The sequence below is a fragment of the Carassius carassius genome, chromosome 33 (genome assembly GCF_963082965.1).
Source record: "Carassius carassius chromosome 33, fCarCar2.1, whole genome shotgun sequence".
NCBI classification, from domain to species: domain Eukaryota; kingdom Metazoa; phylum Chordata; class Actinopteri; order Cypriniformes; family Cyprinidae; genus Carassius; species Carassius carassius.
Genome location: NC_081787.1, coordinates 7,528,288 through 7,550,953, shown reverse-complemented (window position 1 = coordinate 7,550,953; position 22,666 = coordinate 7,528,288). Strand labels below are relative to the sequence as shown.

Here is a 22,666-nt window from a genome sequence, read left to right as displayed (position 1 = left end):
CTCAAAAAAGGCAAAAGAAGAACTATAAATAGGATCTATGTGACTTATGGTCATTCAATAACTGTGAGAAACAGACCATTTTATTTATGTCATTTCTCGATTTTCACCTGCACAACAGCTCTAAAATTAAATGAAGCCAATGGTGAAGGTTTGACATGATAAAGTTTGATATGGCTTCAGAAGACTTAAAAGTGCACGTTGCATTGACCAATTATAGGGTAACCAATGACTGCGGATACGTATGGTCAGAAAAGAATCATATTATTTGCACATGATATTTGTGGGAAAAAATGTTCATTTCAAGTGGATGGGGAAAATTAAGGGATTAGCTTCACTCTTCAGAAAGTCAAAAATAGAAACATTCAAAATATGCTAGCAGTACATACAGCTTTGTTTATTATAATAAGAGAGAGATCTATTTTTGTTGAGTTGCGATGCATCACATGTATCCGGTGTTGACGTGGTGTGGGGTATGTATGTGCTTTCTCCAAAAGGACTCATCATTGCTATGGAAACATTACATTCAGTCATCAGTCACACATACAGTATCTGAAGTTTTATTGAATTTATTCAGACTGTATAAAAGCTGTGCATGTAAACATAAAAACTGAATTATGAAAAAAAAAAAAAATCGTAATGAATGACAGTCACGATGTGTTTCACTTTAAACTAAGATCACACACCAAGACCAAACAGTCCAGGCTTTCACATGAATTCTGCTTCTCTTTTCCTTGCCGTCTATAGTGCACTTTGAGAAGAGGAAGATCAAAAGAAGGAAAGAGAGCAGACATTTAAGAGAGCATATAGTGGCTCTTCTGATATCCTGAACCACGCATACAAATTGAGTGTCGCTTAAAGGCAGTTGTTTTCCCAGAAACCACGATCATTAAACCAGTGGACCGGCTTTTCATTTTAAATGGTTACTGATAACACGAAAATGTAATTCCTCTTTCGATTAATCCAATTTTGGATGTCAACAGTGAAGACACTCCGGCACTCACACATATTTTCTTGCTTTGATACTCACGTAGAACCACATGGACGATGTTGAAGGCGAAGATGTAGATGGTAAGTAGAGACAGCGAGAGTGTGAACAAGTAGAAATATCTGTAATTCCTCTTTCCTACGCAGTTTCCGACCCAAGGACAATGATGATCAAACCGGTCTGAGAGAGAGAGAGAGAGAGAGAGAGAGAGAGAGAGAGAGAGAGAGAGAGAGAGAGAGAGAGAGAGAGAGAGAGAAAGGCACACAGAATCTTAAGACTCTTAGGAAGATTGGTGAAAGTCCATTTCTGCATTCTAACAGTGAGTGTGGATCTTCTGGCAAGGGCAGGCATATATTTTTAACTGCTAAAAGGGAGATGGTACTCAAACCAGAGATTGTGTGTGTGAGTGTGTTGCAGGTGCAGACTGGCCATTCAAATGGCCCTGTGTTCAGGATGACTGTGCAAAGAGAGCAAAAGTGAGCCCTCAGTGAACTCCAATATCAGCAGATCTCACTAACCTTGCAATATGTGTGAGCGAGTGTGTGTGCTGCCTGACTCATCTCTTAACAATTCTCTATTATAATGGAGTATCAATGTTTAAAACAGCTGTACTGCTTAATATTTTTGCAGAAACTGGTATTTTTTTCTGGATTCTTTCCTGAATTGAAAGTTTAAAAGTACAGAATAAAAAAAAAAGCCACACAATTTGAGGTACAATTGATGGTTGTAGTGTAAAATGACATTTACTCACCCACGCAGTTGTCACAGATGCTGCAATGGGAAGCACGAGGGGGTCTGAAGATCTTGCAGGTGTAGCAGTACTTCAGCTTGACGATCTGGTTGTTAATTTGCACATTCCTGATGCGGGGTGGAGGCCGCTGTCCAGCTATGACGTTCCCATTGGCCGCTTCTACAAGAGATGGGTAGAAACAGTCAACATGGCAACCAACAGCCATTCAGGTTGATTAAGATCCATATGCATGACATAGCTCAGCCTCTGATGGAGGACTCACTCAAGGCCCCTCCAGCTGGTAGCATGACTCAATGACAAAAGACATGAAAAACACACCAATAAATCAGTGCCAGGAGAATTTGTGTGGATCTGTGAAGATGGTTCAAAACCTCAAGTACAAAAAACAGTTTAAAAATAATGTTTTAGTATGACAAGTATAATGATTTTTGCACTAATGTTGTAGCGGAATGAGTATGACAAGAGCATGACAAAGCGGAGGATCTTGTTTCATCCTAAGGGGTTTATTTTGCAATAATGACTGGCTGACTGCACATTATCCCCCTTAATAAATCAGTAAATAAATAAACATTAAAAAATACTAATTTACATCGTTATTATCGTTATTTGATTTTGTGAAAAGATGGAGCTAGCACAGCAAAGGTAACTGTCTGCCAGTGATAGTGATATATTTAAATGATGAATTGCTTTCTAAGGAAAAATTATTTTCTATTACCGCTAATTTATATAGTTTTTTTTTTTGTCTCTTAAAAAAAATGCTTATTTTCGATTACCTTTTCTTTATTAGCATTTTTTCAAAATGACTCCTCTTCATCTGTTTTGATAACAACAATACTGAAGGCAAAGCACTTCGTTTAAAAGATAAGACTTAAATTTCAAAACTTAATTTCTTCACATTTGTCAGCTTTGTACTTTTATACTCTAGAAAAATGTATGCATTAGCATGCACTCAGGAGGCAGAACTACACAGCTGCCTCTTAATCCACATGTCTGGGTTGGCCAAAACCTCACATCCAAACTTGCATCTCATCCAGCATCAGCCACTTTTAATCAGCCACACAGACATTCATCTAAAAATAGAACAGAGCAGAGGAAATTTGCAGGAATCAATCTTTGCCCTGCTTCAGTGGTCAAACAAAACTGCCCTGCTTTAAGAGGGTACAGCTGAATCAATACCAAAATTTTTGCTTTTGTTTAGCAATCAAATCGAATTGTTTACTTGACATGCAAACCATTTAAGTGAACTGCAATTAATTTGGCTTGAAAATCCTGGATATATAAGGTAGCCTATGAGGATATGATTTCTAGACATGGAAAAGTCATGTAAACAGTAGAACAATTCTAAATTTGAACGTTCCACAAAAATCAGTGAAAATGGGGGTTAGTGGATATTTAATGACAACAGAGAATACTGTGGTCTATCAGGGTAATTGCCAAGAGAAATGATGTCCTGGTTTAGTGAACATCAGCAAAAACAAATGCTGCACCGCCCCTCGGCATGGCTGAGCTTCAGCGGAGGTGCGGATGTGTAACAACTGTACTCTCATTTAAAAGAGAAACCAGGGAGGAGAGTAGAGATGAGGGAGAAAGAATGGAGAGTGTATGGAGATGAGCTCATCTTTACTGTAGTCCAGATCTTGTAATCAGTACAGCAAACAGTGATGGGCAGGTGACTGAACTAGACAAGGCAATATTCCCACAGAAATTAATCACTAAAAGCAAAATTAGCAAGATAAGAGCAGCAAGTTTATCTAATTTAATTGCATTTAATTAGTCAGGTCCAGTGATGTTAACCTTTCTGATACTAAAATTATAACAGCCTGGCAAAAAAAAACTACACATGAATTACCTATTTTTGGTTTTATATTTTCAACCCACTTAAAACGGCTATTTTTGCTACAGGGTGAATCTTTATTTTTCCTTTTGCAAAGGAAGCCAATCAGTAGGGCATTTCAGTTGACTTGCCCTCACTATAGATGAGGATAGACAAATGTAATGGTTCCCAAACCTGTCCTGGAGGAACCCCTGGCACATGCCCTGCACATTTTGTATGTCTCCCTAATCAGACACACCCAAATTAGTTCTTGCCGTCTCTACTAATGAGCTGATCAGTGGATTTAAGTGTGTTAGATAAGGGCAGGGGGGCCTCCAGGACAGGTTTGGAAAGCACTGGTCTAAGGCAATTTCTTTTACTATTTAACAATAAATGTTTGAGCAGATTCTTTGTCCAAGAAAAATCCTTGCCATTTAAAAAGATGAAGAAAATAAAAGACAAGATAAATGTCTCAATGGGCCTTAGGTTTTGAATGAGCCTCAATGGTTTCTGCCAAACACTCATGCAAAAGATACAGTTTTCACTTTGAATAGTCATAACACTGGTTTCTGTTCAAGTCAGTTGATGTAAGTCATTGTGTGGGTGTTTACCAATCATGTGAAGAATATCTATTTTTGATTTTACTTTAATAGATAGTGAAGTGAAGAAAAGGATGGAAATGCATGGATCAAATTCAAACTCTCCTGGAGCAACTCACGTCCTCTGATGTCTCACTTGTGCATATTTAACATACGTGTGGGATACTTTTTTGGGGGAGAGACCATTTTTTTTGTTAGGGTGTCAATGTTTTAACTTGAACGATTTGAAAATAATATTTCTATTTTATGCTCCAATGAACTCTTTATTGTGTACCAAATGTGTTAAAAATGGCTGTGTTAATGTTTCATCCCTAATCACATTCGTAATGTTGAGATTTTTGGAAGAGCTTTTACTTAAATTCATTATCTAAAAATTAAATGCATCACAAGACAAAATACATCTGTTCTTCGATATCTGTGATTTTCCGAATACATTTTTTTTTTTTTTTTTACAAAATAACCATCATATAGAGCCCATCAAACTTGAAGTCAAGAAAAACACAATGTTTCCCAGATGAACTCATGGACCAATGCACTCAGCCATTTTAAATCGCAAAACAAAACAATGAATTAATAAGCAGGTCTGGGCTAACAGCGTCCCACTTACGCAACATGCATGCTAGACTATTCATGTTCTTCCTCTCTTGGAGTCGAAACATCCGCAGGTGGCACTGATGGTACAAACCATGGCATTAAACCTCAAATCCCCTTCCCTGGCCTCAGTCACCCTTACACTCACCGATCTCCATCTCAATGAAGTTGGCCTCCTCCGGCAGGGCCCGTGGCAAAACCCCTGGGTCACTAAAGCTGGTTCGGAGCAGCATGGCAATGACAAAGACGAAGAGCAGCACTGCAAACACAGGGATGGCAGGAGACAGGTGCACTGCCAGGTACGGGCACCTGTACGGGACAAGTGAACATGCAGGATTACAAAAGAGGCAAGGAAAACATGAAATTAACAGCACAGAGATTATATACGAGCATGTCAAGCGAAAGAGAAATTTATATCTAAAGGTGAAGTATGACATTTTTGTGCTATTAATGGCACAAAATGAATTGAGAAATTGTTTGAGCAGCAATCCTCAATCCTGTGAGTTTCAGGGTGGGGCTATCAGCTTGTCTGACTAATGGAAGATGAGGGTATATTTGGTAGCTAAATTTGATTAATAATATAATATAATATAATATAATATAATATAATATAATATAATATAATATAATATAATATAATATAATATAATATAATATAATATAATATAATATAATATAATATAATAATATACGAATAATAAATTTAGTTGGAAAAAAAAAAAAAAAAGTCAAGAAATTTTCCCATTGGTTAATCGACATGTGACAACACCGGTAATACTGTTCCCTCTTTTCCTTGCTTTCCTTCACTTTTAAATAGCTTTTAAAAGTGGCATGCGCATTTTACTTTCACTTTCAAATAGCGGCAATTCGGCATAAAAGCAATTTTTTGTTTTTAGTTAGTTTGAATTTTCCCTCTTTTCCTCACTTTACTTTTAAATAGCTTAGCGCTGTGCACATTTTGCTTTCACTTTCGAATAAACGGCAGTTCGGCATCGCTTGAATGCAACAAACAAAATACAACAAACTCACTTTAGCCTATATATATAAAACAATTTTTTTAACAAAACAAATAAAAATCAAATTACAAATAACTTACATAAAGTTTAAATGGGTATACAAAACTGGAAATAGGCTAAGTAAATGTATAATATATAACCAAATAAATAAGAAATGTAGAACGCTTATTAGCAAAACAAGTAAGAAAGCTTGGAGGCACGGCATACACCTTGATGTCAAACAAAAAAATTACACAAAGTTTAAATAAAGTAAAACTCAAAATCACCATAGATAAATGGCAAAAGTCAACAGGCTTTTCAAAATCCAAAATATTGCCAAACAGACGCTTTTGCATTCTGTTTCGAAACAAAATCATCAACCTCACTCTTCTTGTCAGTCTCTTTACTGGATCTGTGATGCGACTGTCATTTGGCACGCTGCATTAAGCAGCCACGTTCAGTTTTTAAATTGTAGTGTCTGTTCTTTTACTGAATTAAATGATTTTTATTACAGTGTTTCCCACAGAATTAGATTCTATTTGCGGTGGTGTGGTGTTTGGGGACCGGGGACGGGGGGGGGGGGGGGGGTTAAGTTTAATAATGTGTGTATATAAAAGTTTAATAATGTGTGTGTATATATATATATATATATATATATATATATATATATACACACACACATATTTTAGTGACAAGTACACATTTCCATTGCCAACACTTAGTGTCAGATACCTTAAAGGGATAGTTCACCCAAAAATGAAAATTCTATCATCGTTTACTCACCCTCAAGTTGTTCCAAACCTCTATGAGTTTCTTTGTTCTGTTGAACACAAAGGAAGATATTTGGAAGAATGACAGAATCAAACAGATCTCGGTCCCCATTGACTACCATAGTAGGAAAAAATATATACTATTGGTAGTCAATAGGGACCAACTTCTGTTTGGTTACAAACATTCTTCCAAATATCTTCCTTTGTATTCAGCACAACTTGAGGGTGAATAAACGATGATAGAATTTTCATTTTTGGGTGAACTATCCCTTTAAAGACATTGCTATTGCTATGCCATTGCTACACTTTCTATGCTATGACTGCTCCACAGACTTCTTGTTGCAAAATTTGCTCACACACACACAAACCTGGACCTAGAGATGGACACACACACACACACTCAAACTCACAAACTTATTGACACACTCAAACACAGGCTCACACACTCAAACATTCAAAAAGACTCACACACACACACACACAGACTCAGACACACACAGGCTCACACACACACCAAACTGGACCTGGAGGTGGACACACAAAGACTCTGACACACACACACACACACACACACACACAAACCTGGAGATTGAGGTGGACAAAAACCAACACACACCGACCTGAACCTGGAGATAATAATAATATAATGTCTAGTCTGGTGGCTGTGATATATATAAACCTACCAACGTCCGTTGCCATGATTTTTGGAATGACTGATCGCGAGAGGAAAAGAATGACGTTTTAGTCGCATAACATCGGTTAATGGAAACGCCGTAATTTCGCAATAGTTGTTTATCGATATTTAGAAAAAAAACACAAAAGTTTTGCGCGAATCTGTAATGGAAACGCGACAGCGCTTAACATAGACTAACTTCTCAGAGTTATGTTGAGCAACAGTGTTCATTACCTACCATTCAACTCCGGATTGATTCTGGAATCTTCGCTGGGGGAATACCCATTAAGCACCGGCAACAATCTGGCGTCCTCTAACTAACGCATGCTCATGTTTTGATTCAGATCGTGTTCGAAGAGGAGGGGCTAGTCGTGCATGCCTCCGTTGTCAGTTTGTGAGAGGGAGGGAGCAAGCAGCGCGCAGCTCTACAATAAAATACAATTTTACCCCTATAAAATAGTTTAAAAATCTGAATCAATCCGTGGCGGTCAGCGTTGATATTGTGGCGGGCCGCCACAAATTAATGAATGTATGGGAAACCCTGTATTTCTATAAAAAAAAAAAAATCAAAACGACAGTGGGAACCGGGGCCGAGGTTTGCAAGTGACTTAACTGGTGGTGCGGCTTAACACCAGTATAACCTTCAGCACCGTCTATTGCAGTAAGCCTACAATAGACGAAGAAATTGCTTTTTCTTTTTTTTTAACTTGAATTGCCAATGATGACCCTGCACAGGACAAGTGGTTTGGTGAATGGATGTAAAAAAAAGTAAAGTAAAATAATTTGTAGATTTTGTTTTGGTGATGCAAGCACCAAAAAATTACACATAACACATTTAACCTATTAAAAACTGCTGAACTTAAGAGTTTTTTGCTTACAAAAAATTTTGACATTCATTTCACTAACAAACAACAAAAAAAATTCACATTAAAACAAACATTTCAATTGGAGTGCCAGTGTTTTTGACTATAATTTTCCTAAATTCATCACAAAAATATTTTTGTTATCTTTTTGATGAAGCATTAGATTCTCTCTGAAATCAAGGAGGAGGTCATTGATGAAGTGGGTTTGTAATATCTGTCTGGCTCAGCCCTTCCCCTAAAATACAGTCTTTTCAAAACCAACAATGAAGCAGTCAGGGAGGATGTTTATTATGAATGACTGTGCTTTCTTCATTCCCGCAGACAAACAGCCATAAAATAATGAATTTGGTTGCTCTCATAAACTGCGGATGACTCGAGCCCTTTAAAAGTGCCACCCTTCTCTCAGCCTGCAGCAGATTGGTCTGCTCCACAGGCTACTGCATTGAGCTATTTAATAGGGTCACCCTGGCTCTCCTCCACCACTCTCTCCTGCAATGTAGACCTACTATACTAAGATAATGTATGGCTAATACATCACGATAATCCTACTGCCCGTCAAAGGCAGTGCATCCACTCTCGGGGGGAAATTTTCTACACTGAGCATCCTGCATGTGCAAAGGACATCTTTACCACACTAACTACAATATAGTGAGAGAGAAAGAAGACATGACTAGTCCTGACAACACAATACAAAAAGACTTAGAACTAGATTTTGAATAAAAATGTAAGTGGTACTTGCTCATGCAAAAGTTGCCACTATGGTATAAGTGGTTGCTTACATGCAACTGTGGTTGGGGGACCAGTATTATTAATGTACAATTTACAATTTTTTGTTTTAGATTTTTTTTTTATTATTCACTTGTCATTATTATAACTTTTAATTATCATTTATTTAATGCTTTAATTTATTTTTATTTCCATTTTAGCACTAAATATTTTTTTGTACTAATAAACTTAAAATAATACAGTAACACTCTTAGAAAAGATGTTAAAAAATACACACTATGTGTAACACTTTAATTTACACGTTTTGTGTCAATTAGTGATGGGATTTATGGCTCTTTGAGGGGATCCGGATCTTCGCGATCCGTTCCTTTCAAAGAGCCGTTCAAAAGAACGGCTCTTTTGGCTCTTTTAAATATTTAGTCAGTTTTAAGAAGCCAGCTTGGAGCCATCTCAGTTTATCCTGGAAATAATCACTGGGAAGAATGATGAGGTGAGATTTGTAGTCAAATAATTAAAACTCAGATATCACACACCAATATCTGAGTTTGAATTATTCTGAAATATTGATTATTACCTCATTTGTCATGTGTGGACTATATTCCATAGGGTTGCACAAATCCCTCTGCTTAGACAGTGACATCACTATTTTGGATTTACCTTTAGTACAAAGTGTGTGTGTGTAAAGCTACGTTGACTTATGTTATTCATACAATACCTACTCACGAATAAACATCAAAAAGAAAGCCGGCTGCAATGAATTTATGTGCAAAACAGCTTTTACTACAAACACTTCCACACAAGAACATTGTTATCACACAAGAACATTTTGATAGAAAACAAAAAATATTTAAAGTTAGAATAAATAAAATGGAAATGTCTACATACAATTACTACTGTAAACTTTGCAAACATCAGCCCCTTCAAGTCAATGAACAATAACAAAGTGGGCTGCAATAAATGTCTGTGCAAAACAGCTTTTTTTTTTCAACGCTCCTACCCAATGACAGAGGCACGCAGGATGTGAAGGACGTGAAGGATGCGTGCACAACTAATAACTAATATCATCACGCTATAAAGGGTTGGCCTGCGCTGGGTGCGCCCCTCCCCCTATAACTGTTCTGTCTCGCGGAGGAGCTCATTTGTGTGCATCTGTGTGAAACACGCATAGGATAAAAGAACGACAGAAAGAACGGCTCCCCTCCAGCCGCGACTCGGCTCCCATCGTTCATGTTTATGAGCCGTTCAAAAGAATCGGTTCGTTCGCGAACGTCACAACTCTAGTGTCAATATTAAATAAAAATGTGTAGAAAAGAATAACATATTTTACACATTTATGTGTAGTTTAAAAATCAACACAACTTGTGTATTTACACACATTATTTAACACAATATGTGTAGATCGATGTGCTTAACACTTTATGTATAGTTTTTAAAGACGTCCGTTATTTAAATTAGCTAGTGTGACGTAAGAGTCTTTGAACAGAATCCAGTCAGCCCATAGTTTTTAGTCTGTAATGACAGCGACATGCCATTTCTTTTTACTTCTGTATTGTTGTAAGTAAAATATCGTATTTCTATCATAATCGCTATATTATGTTAACGTAATCTACTAACCCTCACATCAAAACTGCTTGTCAAAATCACCTTTTAACTACGGAGGAGACGACTCGCGCCATGTCCCCCCGACTGGACTACTAGCAAGATCCCTGAGGTAAGATGCAAGTTACTTGAAATTAGGGCTGCACGATATTGGGAAAAAATTACATTGGGATATTTTATTTTTCTGCGATATATATTGCGATATGAAATCTAATAAAAAAATTCTAACAAACAAAAATGGGGTGAGCTCACTTACAGTCTCATTTTAAATGATGTCAATTGATGCGCTAGGGAGAGAGAGCAAGACAGCGCTCGTGTTGTTTGAAGACGGTCTCTCTCTCTCTCTCTCTCGTGGATTCGTACATCGCGATATCGATGCTTAAACGAGCCCTACTTGAAATCATATTTTACTTACATTTATTAACAAATGCAATGTTTCCTGCTGCTGTCTTTTTAATATGGTTTTAATCGTTCGGGCACAGCGAAATTTTGTCAATAATGTTAGCTGAAGCACATTAGTCACGTAACTTTACGTTACTGTAAATCAATCAGCTTTCTGTTGGTTAGCGCGGTGAAAACTAATTGAAAACTGATTTCAAAAAGACAATCTTTTCCCACTTTCACTAGAATTTCCCGAGAATGAAGAGAACTTTACAACAAATGACTGAATTTAGCACGCGGAATTTCACCAAGCGAGGTTAATTAATGTGACCGCACTTTTAGACTCTGTATTTTACTCCGTTTTTGTCAATAAAGAAATTGTGCTAGCAATACTATTTATTTATCATGTCTGCTATAAAACTAAATAATTAATTCATATCAAATCAAGAATTCTTTAGTTTATATTTTAGCATTATCTTTTATTAGGCAGAAGACTCCACCATTGCAGGTCCACTTTACCAGGAAGGTATCTGATATCAGCGCACAGGTGGGTTAACTACTGTAAGAAAGAGAAAGATAACCACATAGTGATTGCTTGCATGTGTCTTAGTGTGTTTTTTGTCTCAAACAGCTACCCCTTCACTGCAAACAAGCTGAAGGCTAAATCCTAATATTGGAGTCTTTTTTGGAGTCTTTCTCTCTATGGATCCAGCATCTTTGGACAAAATTTAGAATCTGTAAGTATTAAAATTAAATCTGGTATAATTTAGTTAACGGTTCAGCTGAAATGTTTGTATATGTTATTGACAAGCTGTCACTTACACATATATATTCTTATGTTAGAGAAGAAAGGTTTAAAAATGTAGGTTAAAAATAAATTGACACTCATGTGGAATTTTTTCCTCTCTCTCCGTTTTAATAAAGTGTTGAGACCCGGGATCTCCACTGAAGGACTGAGTGCTTTTGTGTTTGTAGACACGCATACAGACCAGGGATTATTCTGATGTTGTCAGTCAAGTTCTGATCAGGAACAAGTCTTCGGAGAAGTTCATTTATTCCCAGAGGTGGACAAAAACATTGAGTTGGTTTTCTAGAAGGCTATTTTGATAATGACTTACTTCTACGCTGTGGAAAAGATGGAGGAGTACAGACATTGATAATAAGAAATGTTTAAGCATCAAAGAGACTTCTTTCAAAATACTTTTGGCCACCAGTGTAATGATTATGATTATGTGTCATGTTATCTAATGAGATGAATAGAACTGTTTTGGCCTGTGTTGGACATTTCACTTTTGACTGCTTAAAATTGTATATATATATATATATATATATATTCTGCAGTTCTACGAATGTAATTCTTGATATTGCATCATAATAAATATTTTGACAAGAAGCTTCACAACCAGATTTTTCCCATTCATTTTGTCAACCGCAAACATTTTGTTTAGAATTTCATGAAAGGTTTTTAACAAGTGGAGGAGTTCAGGTATCTTGGGGTCTTGTTCACGAGTGAGGGAAGGATGGAACGGGAGATTGAAAGACGGATCGGTGCAGCTTCTGCAGTAATGCGGTCGCTGTACCGGTCTGTCGTGGTGAAGAAGGAGCTGAGCTGTAAGGCAAAGCTCTCGATTTACCGGTCAATCTACGTTCCTACTCTCACCTATGGTCATGAGCTGTGGGTCATGACCGAAAGGACAAGATCCTGGATACAGGCGGTCGAAATGAGCTTTCTCCGTAGGGTGGCTGGGCACTCACACGCTGGAGGGACTATGTCTCCTGGCTGGCCTGTGTCTGTTATAGGACCCTGTATGCTTATACATCTAAAAATACTGGATTAAATAAAATTCAGTGTATGTTTTCCAGATAATAATAATAATAATAGGGAACTTCTAGCTTTAATAATAGACAAAATGCATATAGAGTTTTATACAAAATATAAAATGTCAAACCAATCCTCCTACAATGCATTCTAGAACAGGTTGAACCAGTCCATACTAGATTGTGGGTTTGTCTCCTCAAATGTCATATTCATTGCTTTAGGTCCAGCACACAGTACAACAGATCACCTCTGTAAGAAGTACTAGCTTCAGAAAGATCATTTCTAGTCAGACTACATGTACAAGTTCAGCCGTTTCACACACTGGTATGTCAGCATACCAGAGCCATCAGTACACTGGAGTTCTACCTGTGGAACAGGCCAGATTAGTTTGATCGGTTTTATATTGAGACTGGAACACATTAAAGGGTGGGGGGGGGGGGCTGGTAAAGAGCAGAGCGGGTCGATACAATTTTCCACTGCCCAGATCATGAGTATGCTGCAGGGAAATCCATTTGTTATTGTGAAAGCTATGCTGGGGCGAAGCAGAGCAAAACGGAGGAGAATCACTTGTGTTGTGTGGGTGTGTTTGATGTATCTGCTGATGACTTTAAGCATCCTGAACCTGCTCCATCATCAGTTCCTATCACATTCCTAAGCTTCCCGGATGTTACCCATCATGCAATGCTGGATGTGTCCTCTCTCCCCATAATTAATAGATAAGCAGCATATTCAATATAAAAGTGCAGATTCTGTTATCGTTACCACTGATGCACAAGGTTATTTAACCACCGTAATTAGCAATTAACTTCCTCAACAGAACAACATGGAAACACAAAGTATTGTGCCTTAATATGTATAATCAACACTTTATTGTTGAAAATCAACACAAATTTCCATTTTACTTCTGTGATGAGTCATAGTACTGGAACAGGATATTCAGCTGTTCAAAAAAAAAGGGGAGTGGTAATCAACTGCATCACAAAAAACATGTATTACCACAATAGAGCCAGACTGAATGAGAGTTTGCTATAACAATGCCGAAACAGCCATTTAGTTAACATTATCAGTGCAAATTTAGTTCTGATTCAGTCTTACAAATAAAATCTCTACCCTTCTGTTTGCCTTCACAGCTTGTCCTTAGTGAATTATCTGCACTCTGTTCCACAGAGAACTAGGTGAAAAGGACTGTTTTCCTCAGTTAAGACAGCAGGAAGCACAACAGCAGAATTTTATGGCTTGCTGTGAAAAGGCTTTGCTGTGTGTTGTAAAAGCAATAGAGCTGCTTCACTGGTCTAGCTGGTCTCTAGCTCGTTGTGACATCATACACTACCATTCAAAAGTTTGCCATCCGTAAGATTTTTTTTTTTAAAGAAAATAACTGATAATAATAAGAAATCTTTCTTGAGCACTGAATCAGCATATCAGCATGACTTCTGAAGGATCGTGTGACACTAAAGACTGGAGTAATGATGCTGAAAATCCAGCTTTGTCATCACAGAAATAAATAAGCAGTCATCACATATTCAAAAATATTTCCAAACAGAGAAAGATGATTTAAATTGTATTAATATTACTCAATATTACGGTGTGTTTTTGATCAAATAAATGCAGCCTTGGTGAGCATAAGAAACTTTGATGAAGTGCTTACTGAAATAAATGTTATATATACATATGACAGTGTAGAAATGTGAAACTCTACAAGCCACATATTACAAATGATAGAATAGTGTCCTCCATAACTCACAATATGACTATATTCTTTATCGCATAATTACCTGTTTTAGTTTCGACTCTGATGCAGAAAGCTTTCATAATATATACACCAAATACTGAGAGAAAGAGTTTCGACTTGTTTTACTTTTAAGGATGGAAGCACACAGGATAAGGATTGATATATTAAGTCAAAAAGTAGGTCAAACTCTCAAGGAATGAATACTCCTGCAAGTCCAAGGAAAAACATTCAACATGTTAATAATCACCTCATTCATTCGAACTTTGCATTGCAAAACTTGATTATGATATGATATTAAAATAGTATGCAATAGTGCAAACAATAAAGTGGGGAAAGATTAGTAAGCAAACAAATAAACTGCAATCATTCATCCGAATGTGACATCAGTTGATTTTCTTCTAATAAGGGACTCTCAGAAAAGCTTAAAATACAATACAGGTGTAAAGTATAAAGTACAAATATGTATTTATAAAGTACAAAAGGATATTTCAGCCGTGTCACACTGATATAAGTTGTTATGCCAGGACATTGCCAATCCTGGAAATTACATGCACAGCCTCTGTTAATTCTTCATAAAGAGTTTGCCAATTTAAGACCAAGTGAATCACGAAGCAAATCCATTATGTATTACTGCGAGAAAAAAATAAATAAATAAACAGTATCCTAATCCCTCATGGAGACAGCTCCATTTTTGCAGTCACACACAAAAAAAATAAACAGTCATGACACCTGAAGAAAGCGGTCAACAGACAGCAGCCTTCTAGAGCTCACACAGACCAGGTCACTGACCACAAACACTCATACACTAAAACTTCCTCAGCAGCAACACGAGTAACGATCCACCATTCAATGATAAACATCAAATGTATAGACAGAAAAACAAACATACAGGACAAAAGCAGAGAGAAATCCATGTACTTCTAAAGTGAAAGAATGAGTGAGTGAACAATCAACACAATCTGATGACTTTCAACACCATGAATCAGTTTCACTTGAGTAGAACCATTTTAGAGAGAAGTATGTTAAATATGAAGAGGGTGTAAGTCAGCAAAAACAATGCCTGTTTTCAAACAGGTTTCCTGAAAACTTTGTCTGGCATTGGTCGACAATGTTGATTTGAAAGTGTCACAGAATTACACTCTTCGGGAATTCAGTCTAAAAATGGCTTACTTGTAGTCGTTTCAGCTTAATATGCAGGGATATGAGTTATTTTTTCAGTGTTAATCCATCATAAATTGAAATAAACATCAAATAAGATAAAAATTACTTAAAAAAAATCTACAAAAATGTGAAATGTTGCCTTAGCAACAATTGAAAAAAAGAATAAGATTACATACTAAAATTATTCAATATAAAACAAATTGATAAAAAAAATATACAATATTAGCCAACTAAAAGAAATGCAAACTATAAAAGCCATTCAAAATATTAATACGTACTATTATAGTATTTAAAAATTATTTCAAAATAATCCTCCTTTTATTTATGTAAAATTCCACACTTCACCTTTCAGTTAAAGATATCAGCCCAAAAGCAAGTGGTTCTTATTTTCAGACAATGGTGGATCGACAAACCCTTGGCTATAGTGAGTGTATGATTAGCACTAATTTTTATATTATGGTCTATATATTTTGACACAAAGAGCAGATTTTTTACAAAATGTCTAGCCTACACAATCAACTCACTATTCTAAATCTGATATCTAAAGAGTATAAACAAATGCAATGCAACTTGCATTATCTTTAATAAAAGGGCAGAGACTTTCAGCAAACAAAGACACATAAGGAGAGTAATGGAAGGGGAGGTGGGATACAAAGATCTTTAGAAAGAACAATGCGAAGTCCAGCCCTGCTAATCAGTCTTGAGCTTGTAACTCAGTCTACAGAGGAATAAACTGTCCAGACAGAGGCCCCATGGACAGAGGTGTGTATGAGGACACAACAGCATGAGCATTCAGCAATACTCAATAAATAATTCCCTGTAAATTCAAAATAACTGAAAGCAATGTGTTTCCATAAACACTGTCTGTCTCCTCTGGAATCTCATGCTCTGTATTAGATAAAAGATCAATTGCAAATGAAATTAATGTGCACTACTGAAACTAAAGATCCAGCAGGGACTATTCAAATAACCTTGGGTGATATTTAATAATTATGGATCTTTTGTGATAGTCATACCCAGAATTTTATCGAAAGTCAAATCTTAGAAAGAGACCGTTTTACAGAAAACATTTAGAAAATATCCATACACCTTTCGTATGGTTTCAAACCCAACGGAAAGTTCAGTCCATAAAGAAGATTGGATACAGACAATGTTTGTGTACATAAAATCTTAATAATACTAACTGAAATCGTAAATGCAAAAAATATCTCAGTTCATCTATTAGCTTCTCATGTAATAAACAATTTGGAATCATACTTTTACATTCTCTATGTTAAAATGTCTGCCTCAAGAGGACTAATTATCAGTAACCGTGATAAGAACATGGAGTGCAGTGAAACTCTACAGGAGCCAGTAGCTCCATACATAACTGAGAGTTTCTGACTAGAGACAGCAGGGAATAATTTCCTGTTAGCTGATGATAATGGAGGATCCGAGATATGGGCAGGGCACAACAGAGTCTCAGGAAACACCGACGTCAAAGTCCACACAAGGGAGCTCATATCCACCCAACAGAGCTCATCTACAATATGCAGCACATCTACCTTTAAAATAAAACATCTGCTTTTGTGAAAATGTGTTTCAATAAAGATGACACAGCTCTTTCCCATCCATCAACAGCCAAATGGTCTCAATACAATTTGAAAACCTGCCATAAATCTTAATATAGCCTAATTGTAGAATTTTTCATTGCAAAAATATTTAGTAGGGGACTACTAAGTTATTAGGTTCATGTTGGGTGATCTACAGGTTTATGGCTCTATAGTGATCTACAGGTTTAAAAACTAACCAATTACATATTTTTTGTAGCCAGAGAAAATAAGGTTAGATATTTTTAGAGTTGTTCTTGTTCTTCTGGAGAACAGAGTTGATTATGAGTGTCATTTAGTGTTGGTAAATTTGACTCATTTAAACAAACAAAAAGATTTTTATAGTGTCTGATTATAATGTTTGACTATTAAGTTTTGTTAATAAGGGTGTTTATTGTAATCAATTTTTTTAACATCAATAAAAAAAGTTAGGCTACTTATTAAAACTTTGTAAGTGTGCTAAAACTGTCATTCTTTCTAATTGTAAACATTTCGAATAGATTTATTTGTGAAGTTTAGTATAAATGTTTTATCAGCACACACACGAATATTAAAATAACATTGGTGGTGATATCCACTGTTGTCGATTGAAATAATAGATGTCGAGTTGTTCACTTAAGAAATGCTTGGAGCGATTCACAGTTCGCAATCGAATCGAATTTTTGTTGCTACATTTGTCATGTGGCTGTTATATATTTTGACTGCTCATTAAATATAATATTTCATTCTTGCAATGGCATAAAACAAAGGTCATCTCCAATGCAAATTCCCCACTGTGAGGAAAAAACGAAACTGTCCACTGATATCGCAGCTCGTGTCTCTAGCAGTGTAGGTCTAATAATCACCAATGACATGCACTTACTCAAAGGCGAAGAATAGAGAGCAGGTTCCAACGATGAGAAATAAGGTCAGGTAAAATACTCCTTTCTGCCGAGCCATCATAACCCGTCCATCGCAGCAGAAGGTGTTTTTCCCAGGTAATTTCTCCCATTTTCGAGTAGCCTTCCGTGTTATCATCACAGCCGACATGATGGCAAAGGTACAAGCAGATTGTCTTTTGTCAACTTAACCTGAAATAAACCACAACCGTGTCCCCTTAATGTTTAACCTGAGATTAATGGACGATGGAGAGTTATCAGCAATAAAACACAGAGGAGCTTCTTTGTACAAATGCAATTCTTCCTTCACGTGCACGATTTGTTTGTAGTGTTCTCACGGATCTTCAGTGTTTCTTAAAATCATCAGTCTGTCGCTCTACATGTCTGCTCTTCCGCGGTTAAATCCATGGTTGGAGTCCCAGTCAAATACCAGAAAGCAAAATTCCAATCTGAAAGCGAAGATTTGCCATACTGCCACAATTTAAAAATGTTTCCGTTCAAAATGTACACCGGTTTCGAATGAGAAAGCGAAGCTAACCTGAAGCGAGCGTGTAAAAACGCTAAACACACATCTGGAGTGTGAGTGGACCTTGACCGACTGACATTTATGTCATTGGTTAGGTTGGTTAAAAGCGTCTATCCCGAGAGGTTTCACCGTTCCTTTTCTCTTAAAAGAATGCAAAATAAATCTGGGTAAATCCTTTGTGACCTACGCCGGTTATACAGGAATTAATTGAGTAACGTGGTAAATAATCTTTCCTCCAATTTCGTGTCGTAGGATGCAAGCAGGGCTGGATTCTCTTCTGGAGCAGGAAACACGCCTAGATTTAAATATCTCTTCTTAAAGGGCCAGTGTCCCTGTGTACAGGGAACAAAGGAATTTTGTCTTCTAATATGAGAAATATTGTTACTTTTGAGCTTTTTAGGCGAATGTGATATTGTCAGCACGTTAAAATGATACTTTGTTCAAGTCTATTCGATTTTAGACATATTCTAGCCATATTAGCTATTTGATTTTTTACATTGTCTTCTGTTGTTACAGGCCTACATCTTGTTACTTTTTTATGTCTTTATATTTATTGTCTCGTGTTCTATTTACTGTGTATATACTTGTGCTGAATGTTGTTGTTTAATGTTAACAGTGTGCTTCCAAATGGATTCTTAAGAAACAGCATTTCAGTTTTCTCCCTTCAAAGAAAAATTAATAAATAAAAACCCATTTTGACTAATTAATAGCATATTGCTAGGTACAACTTCTTTCTTTCTTTCTTTTACCTTTTCATGCCCTAAATCTTTTTTGAGGCATTTAGGAAATGACATGTCAGCTGAGAAACAAAATATGTTTTATTCAGTTGTAGACTACTGTTTCCAATGACAACTGCATGAGTATTTTATCTCTTCGGATCTTGCACAAAATTAAAAGTTTTTGTATTGCCTGTAAATATATACATTTTCAGCATTAAAACTTAGCTCATGAGAGATGGAGTTCAGTCAGTTTATGAGTAGGAGTTCATTAGAAACTGTGGGCAGGAAATATAAGCGATAGCTGAGATTATTTCTGTAAATAAGAAAGCTACTAATTAGCATGAAGTGAGAAAGACACTCTTAGTTTTTATAAAAAGCAAGAAGAGGTGACAGGTTTGGTGACAATAGCCTACAAGGAAAAGGCCGACAAGCAAGTGGCAGGTTTCCTTTACAAAATAAACACAAGCTAGCTACCTTGAACAAAAAAAAGGTAAGGAAAAAATATTTTGTCAGAACAGAAGACTTTCAGTGGAAAAAATATGTTTTTTTGGAACCAGATGGTGTAGATATAAAGGCATCTGCTTTCAGGGGCTAATGCAGAAGTCATCATGCTATACCCAATCAAATCTTCTTGACCCCTCGGCCTGGCCTCTGCTGCTAGATTCTGTGACTGAACCATCTGGCTCCAAAAAGCTTCTTTATCCATTGATGATCTTTTCAAAGGATTTACGTATGATTAATGAAAAAATAAATGTTTATATTAAATTATATAAAAAAATAATGTTTATGATAATGTATAACTGTGTTCTCATATCTTAATTTTCAAGTGGCTCCACAAACATTAGCCCAACCATTTTTATTTTATTGGAGATAAATAAATCCCATTAATTCAATTAGTAATTAAGGTTTTAATATGCTTAATTTCAACACTTGAAATTAAGGACAAAATAATGAAGAAAAGAACTTCGGCAAATAGATTAAGAAAAGTGTTTTATATAATGTTTTAAAAAGCTGCAGTTTAAAAAGGGGTGAATTAATATATTGTTTTGTTGACAGATTTATATAGCATTTTCAAAATTGATTTCATTTTATTTGTCTATTTATTTTTCAATTTGAATTTTTTATTTTTACATATAATATAATTTTTATTAATGTATTATTTTACTCTTACATTTACCTACAGTTGTAAACAAAGTAAATGAACAGTTTATTTATTTGTCAGTGTTTATTTTTCATTTATTGACTCCGCCTTGAGCCATCTAGCCTTTCTATACATGTCTATGTTCGTCACAGCGAGACAACACAAACGAACAACATTTCCCACAGTGCCTTTCGCGTGGACTCGACGTCCGCTTAAACATCCGTGTTCTAGAAGACAGCACTAGGCTAGCGCTGGACTGCAACCAGCTTTCTTACCATATCCCGTCCAAATGAAGTAGATGAAGGGCAGGTGAAACTGACTCCAGAACAGATACTACTTTTTTGTTGTTTTCCGGTTGTGTGTACGGAAATGAATGCGACGGTGTAGCGTCTAAATGTGAGCACTCTTCTGTGTAATTGAAAGGTATGAGTTCGTAACTAACTAATTATTGGAATGTGTAGTTTTGGTCAACTGTTTGATGCAGCCGTTGCTTTTCTCCTTCGGAAGTACAGCAAACCTGACTAACGTTAGCTACTTTGTAAAATAGCTTTGTATTGTCACCAGAAACAGAAATGTAGAGCTATCACAAAGGACATCGTATCTCATAATATCCTATAGGATTCTTGTTGTAATTGCTGATCAAATGTAACTTAGAGCACAAACTGCCATGATAGTTTTGTTCTAATCATAGTCTTTATTCTTATTTTGAACTATTACAGAGTTTCGATTGACCATGATGTCTGAGAGCAGTTCGTTTATGAAAGGCATGATCCTAGGGGGCATATTTTGCCTTGTGGTGTCTTTCTTTGGGACTTTTAATTCAGGATCCCACTCAGAAGGCCATGAGCATCTCCACCATCATCTGAAACCTCTCAGCAAAGATGAGCTACAGAAGTTATCAGAGTCTCAGATGACTGACTGGACCTTGCAGGTTCGAGTGTACTGTCTCATCATGGTCACTCCAAAGCTCTTGGTCCACTGGGCGACAGCCAATGACACTTGGAGCAAGCACTGTGACAAATCTGTGTTCTACACATCCGAATCGTCCAAAGCCCTAGAGGCGATGGACCTACAGGAGCAGGATGAGTGGGCAAGGCTACGCAAGGCCATTAAACACGCCTATGAGAATGCTGGAGACCTGCGCTGGTTCTTCGTGGCCCGGCCCACCACGTTCGCAATTATAGAGAACCTCAAGTATTTGGTGTTGGATAAAGATCCAAGCCAGCCATTTTACATTGGCCACACGGAAAAGTCCGGAGAGCTGGATTACGTGGAGTATGACAGCGGGATTGTGTTGAGCTATGAATCTATGAGGAGGCTGATAGAGATCTTTAAAGATGAGGACAAATGTCCAGAGCGGGGACACGCCTTGTGGAAGACATCTGAAGAAAAGCAGCTCGCCACCTGTCTGCAATACAGCGGGGTGTTCGCCGAAAACGGAGAGGATGCCCAAGGCAAAGAGCTTTTTAACAAGAAGAGCATCAGCACCTTGATTTCCGACAGCATGGGCCAAAACCCAGCCGACGTCGTGGAGGCCTGTTGTTCTGACATGGCCATCACGTTCGGTGGCATGTCTCAGAGCCAGATACAGGTTTTGATGTATGGCGTCTACAGACTCAGGCCATATGGACACGATTTTCATGATTCCTTGACATTTCTGCCTCCTAAAGACTCTGATAATGACTGATTGACTTCATGGTTTCTGTATTGGAACTGTTACTGTATTGAAATGTTGATCATAACTGGGTGCAGGGCTGAATTTGCTGTGATGTGCAGTATGTACTTTAATTCTGATCACGTTTTCTGATAGTTGGTGCCGGTGTGTAAAGTTGAGGGGTTTTCACTGCTTTCTGCTACAAATGCATTCTGGCAAAAGCAAAAGGATACTTTTTTGCATACAAGTTGATAATGAGGGGCCAATATTGGGTAATTTTTTTTACACATAATTTTTTGAATAAAAATTACACTAGATATATGAATGGCGCATATTTGGATCAGATATGCACTCTTATGCAAAATTAAAAGATCCTATAAAGTATATAATGCTTAATGTATACTTTATATGATCTATTTGATGATAACTGTCTACATCGCCCTTAAAAATATCAAACTAATGTGGCATGAAAAGTTAATAAGCTTGAGATTGTAAAATTAATTTTGCAGAAATTATCTATTTATTTGCATAATGAAATATTGTTTCTTTCTATAATTCAGATTTACTTCATCATACACTGGTTTGTGATTTTTGTTTTTTTCTTCCCTTTTTATTGTTCTTTACTATGTTTACTAGGATGCTTGTTTTCACCTGTTTTAAGTAATAGTAAAGGTTACAAATAAAAGAGTGCTATCAACAGA

General features: G+C 36.7%; 2 protein-coding genes across 3 annotated transcripts in view; one reads left to right on the top strand and one right to left on the bottom strand.

The window, feature by feature from the left end:
* Positions 1–18,741, bottom strand: part of zdhhc9 (zinc finger DHHC-type palmitoyltransferase 9) — a 24,336-nt gene extending 5,595 nt beyond the window's left edge. The window contains exons 1-4 of the mRNA XM_059521527.1: positions 17,910–18,741; positions 4,888–5,048; positions 1,737–1,895; positions 1,028–1,165 (exon numbers count right to left, since the gene is read on the bottom strand). Of these exons, the coding sequence (XP_059377510.1) occupies positions 1,028–1,165; positions 1,737–1,895; positions 4,888–5,048; positions 17,910–18,076 (625 nt within the window). The 5' untranslated portion in view covers positions 18,077–18,741. The remainder of the gene's footprint in view (positions 1–1,027; positions 1,166–1,736; positions 1,896–4,887; positions 5,049–17,909) is intronic.
* Positions 17,899–22,666, top strand: c1galt1c1 (C1GALT1-specific chaperone 1). Of its 2 annotated transcripts, none has more exons than XM_059521529.1 (2): positions 17,899–18,024; positions 21,031–22,666. In XM_059521529.1, the coding sequence occupies exon 2, from the start codon at positions 21,045–21,047 to the stop codon at positions 21,996–21,998; it is 954 nt and encodes a 317-aa protein (XP_059377512.1). In that variant the 5' UTR covers positions 17,899–18,024; positions 21,031–21,044; the 3' UTR covers positions 21,999–22,666. The 2 variants fall into 2 exon arrangements, with proteins under 2 accessions (XP_059377512.1, XP_059377511.1); XM_059521528.1 differs by lacking the exon at positions 17,899–18,024 and adding an exon at positions 20,503–20,734.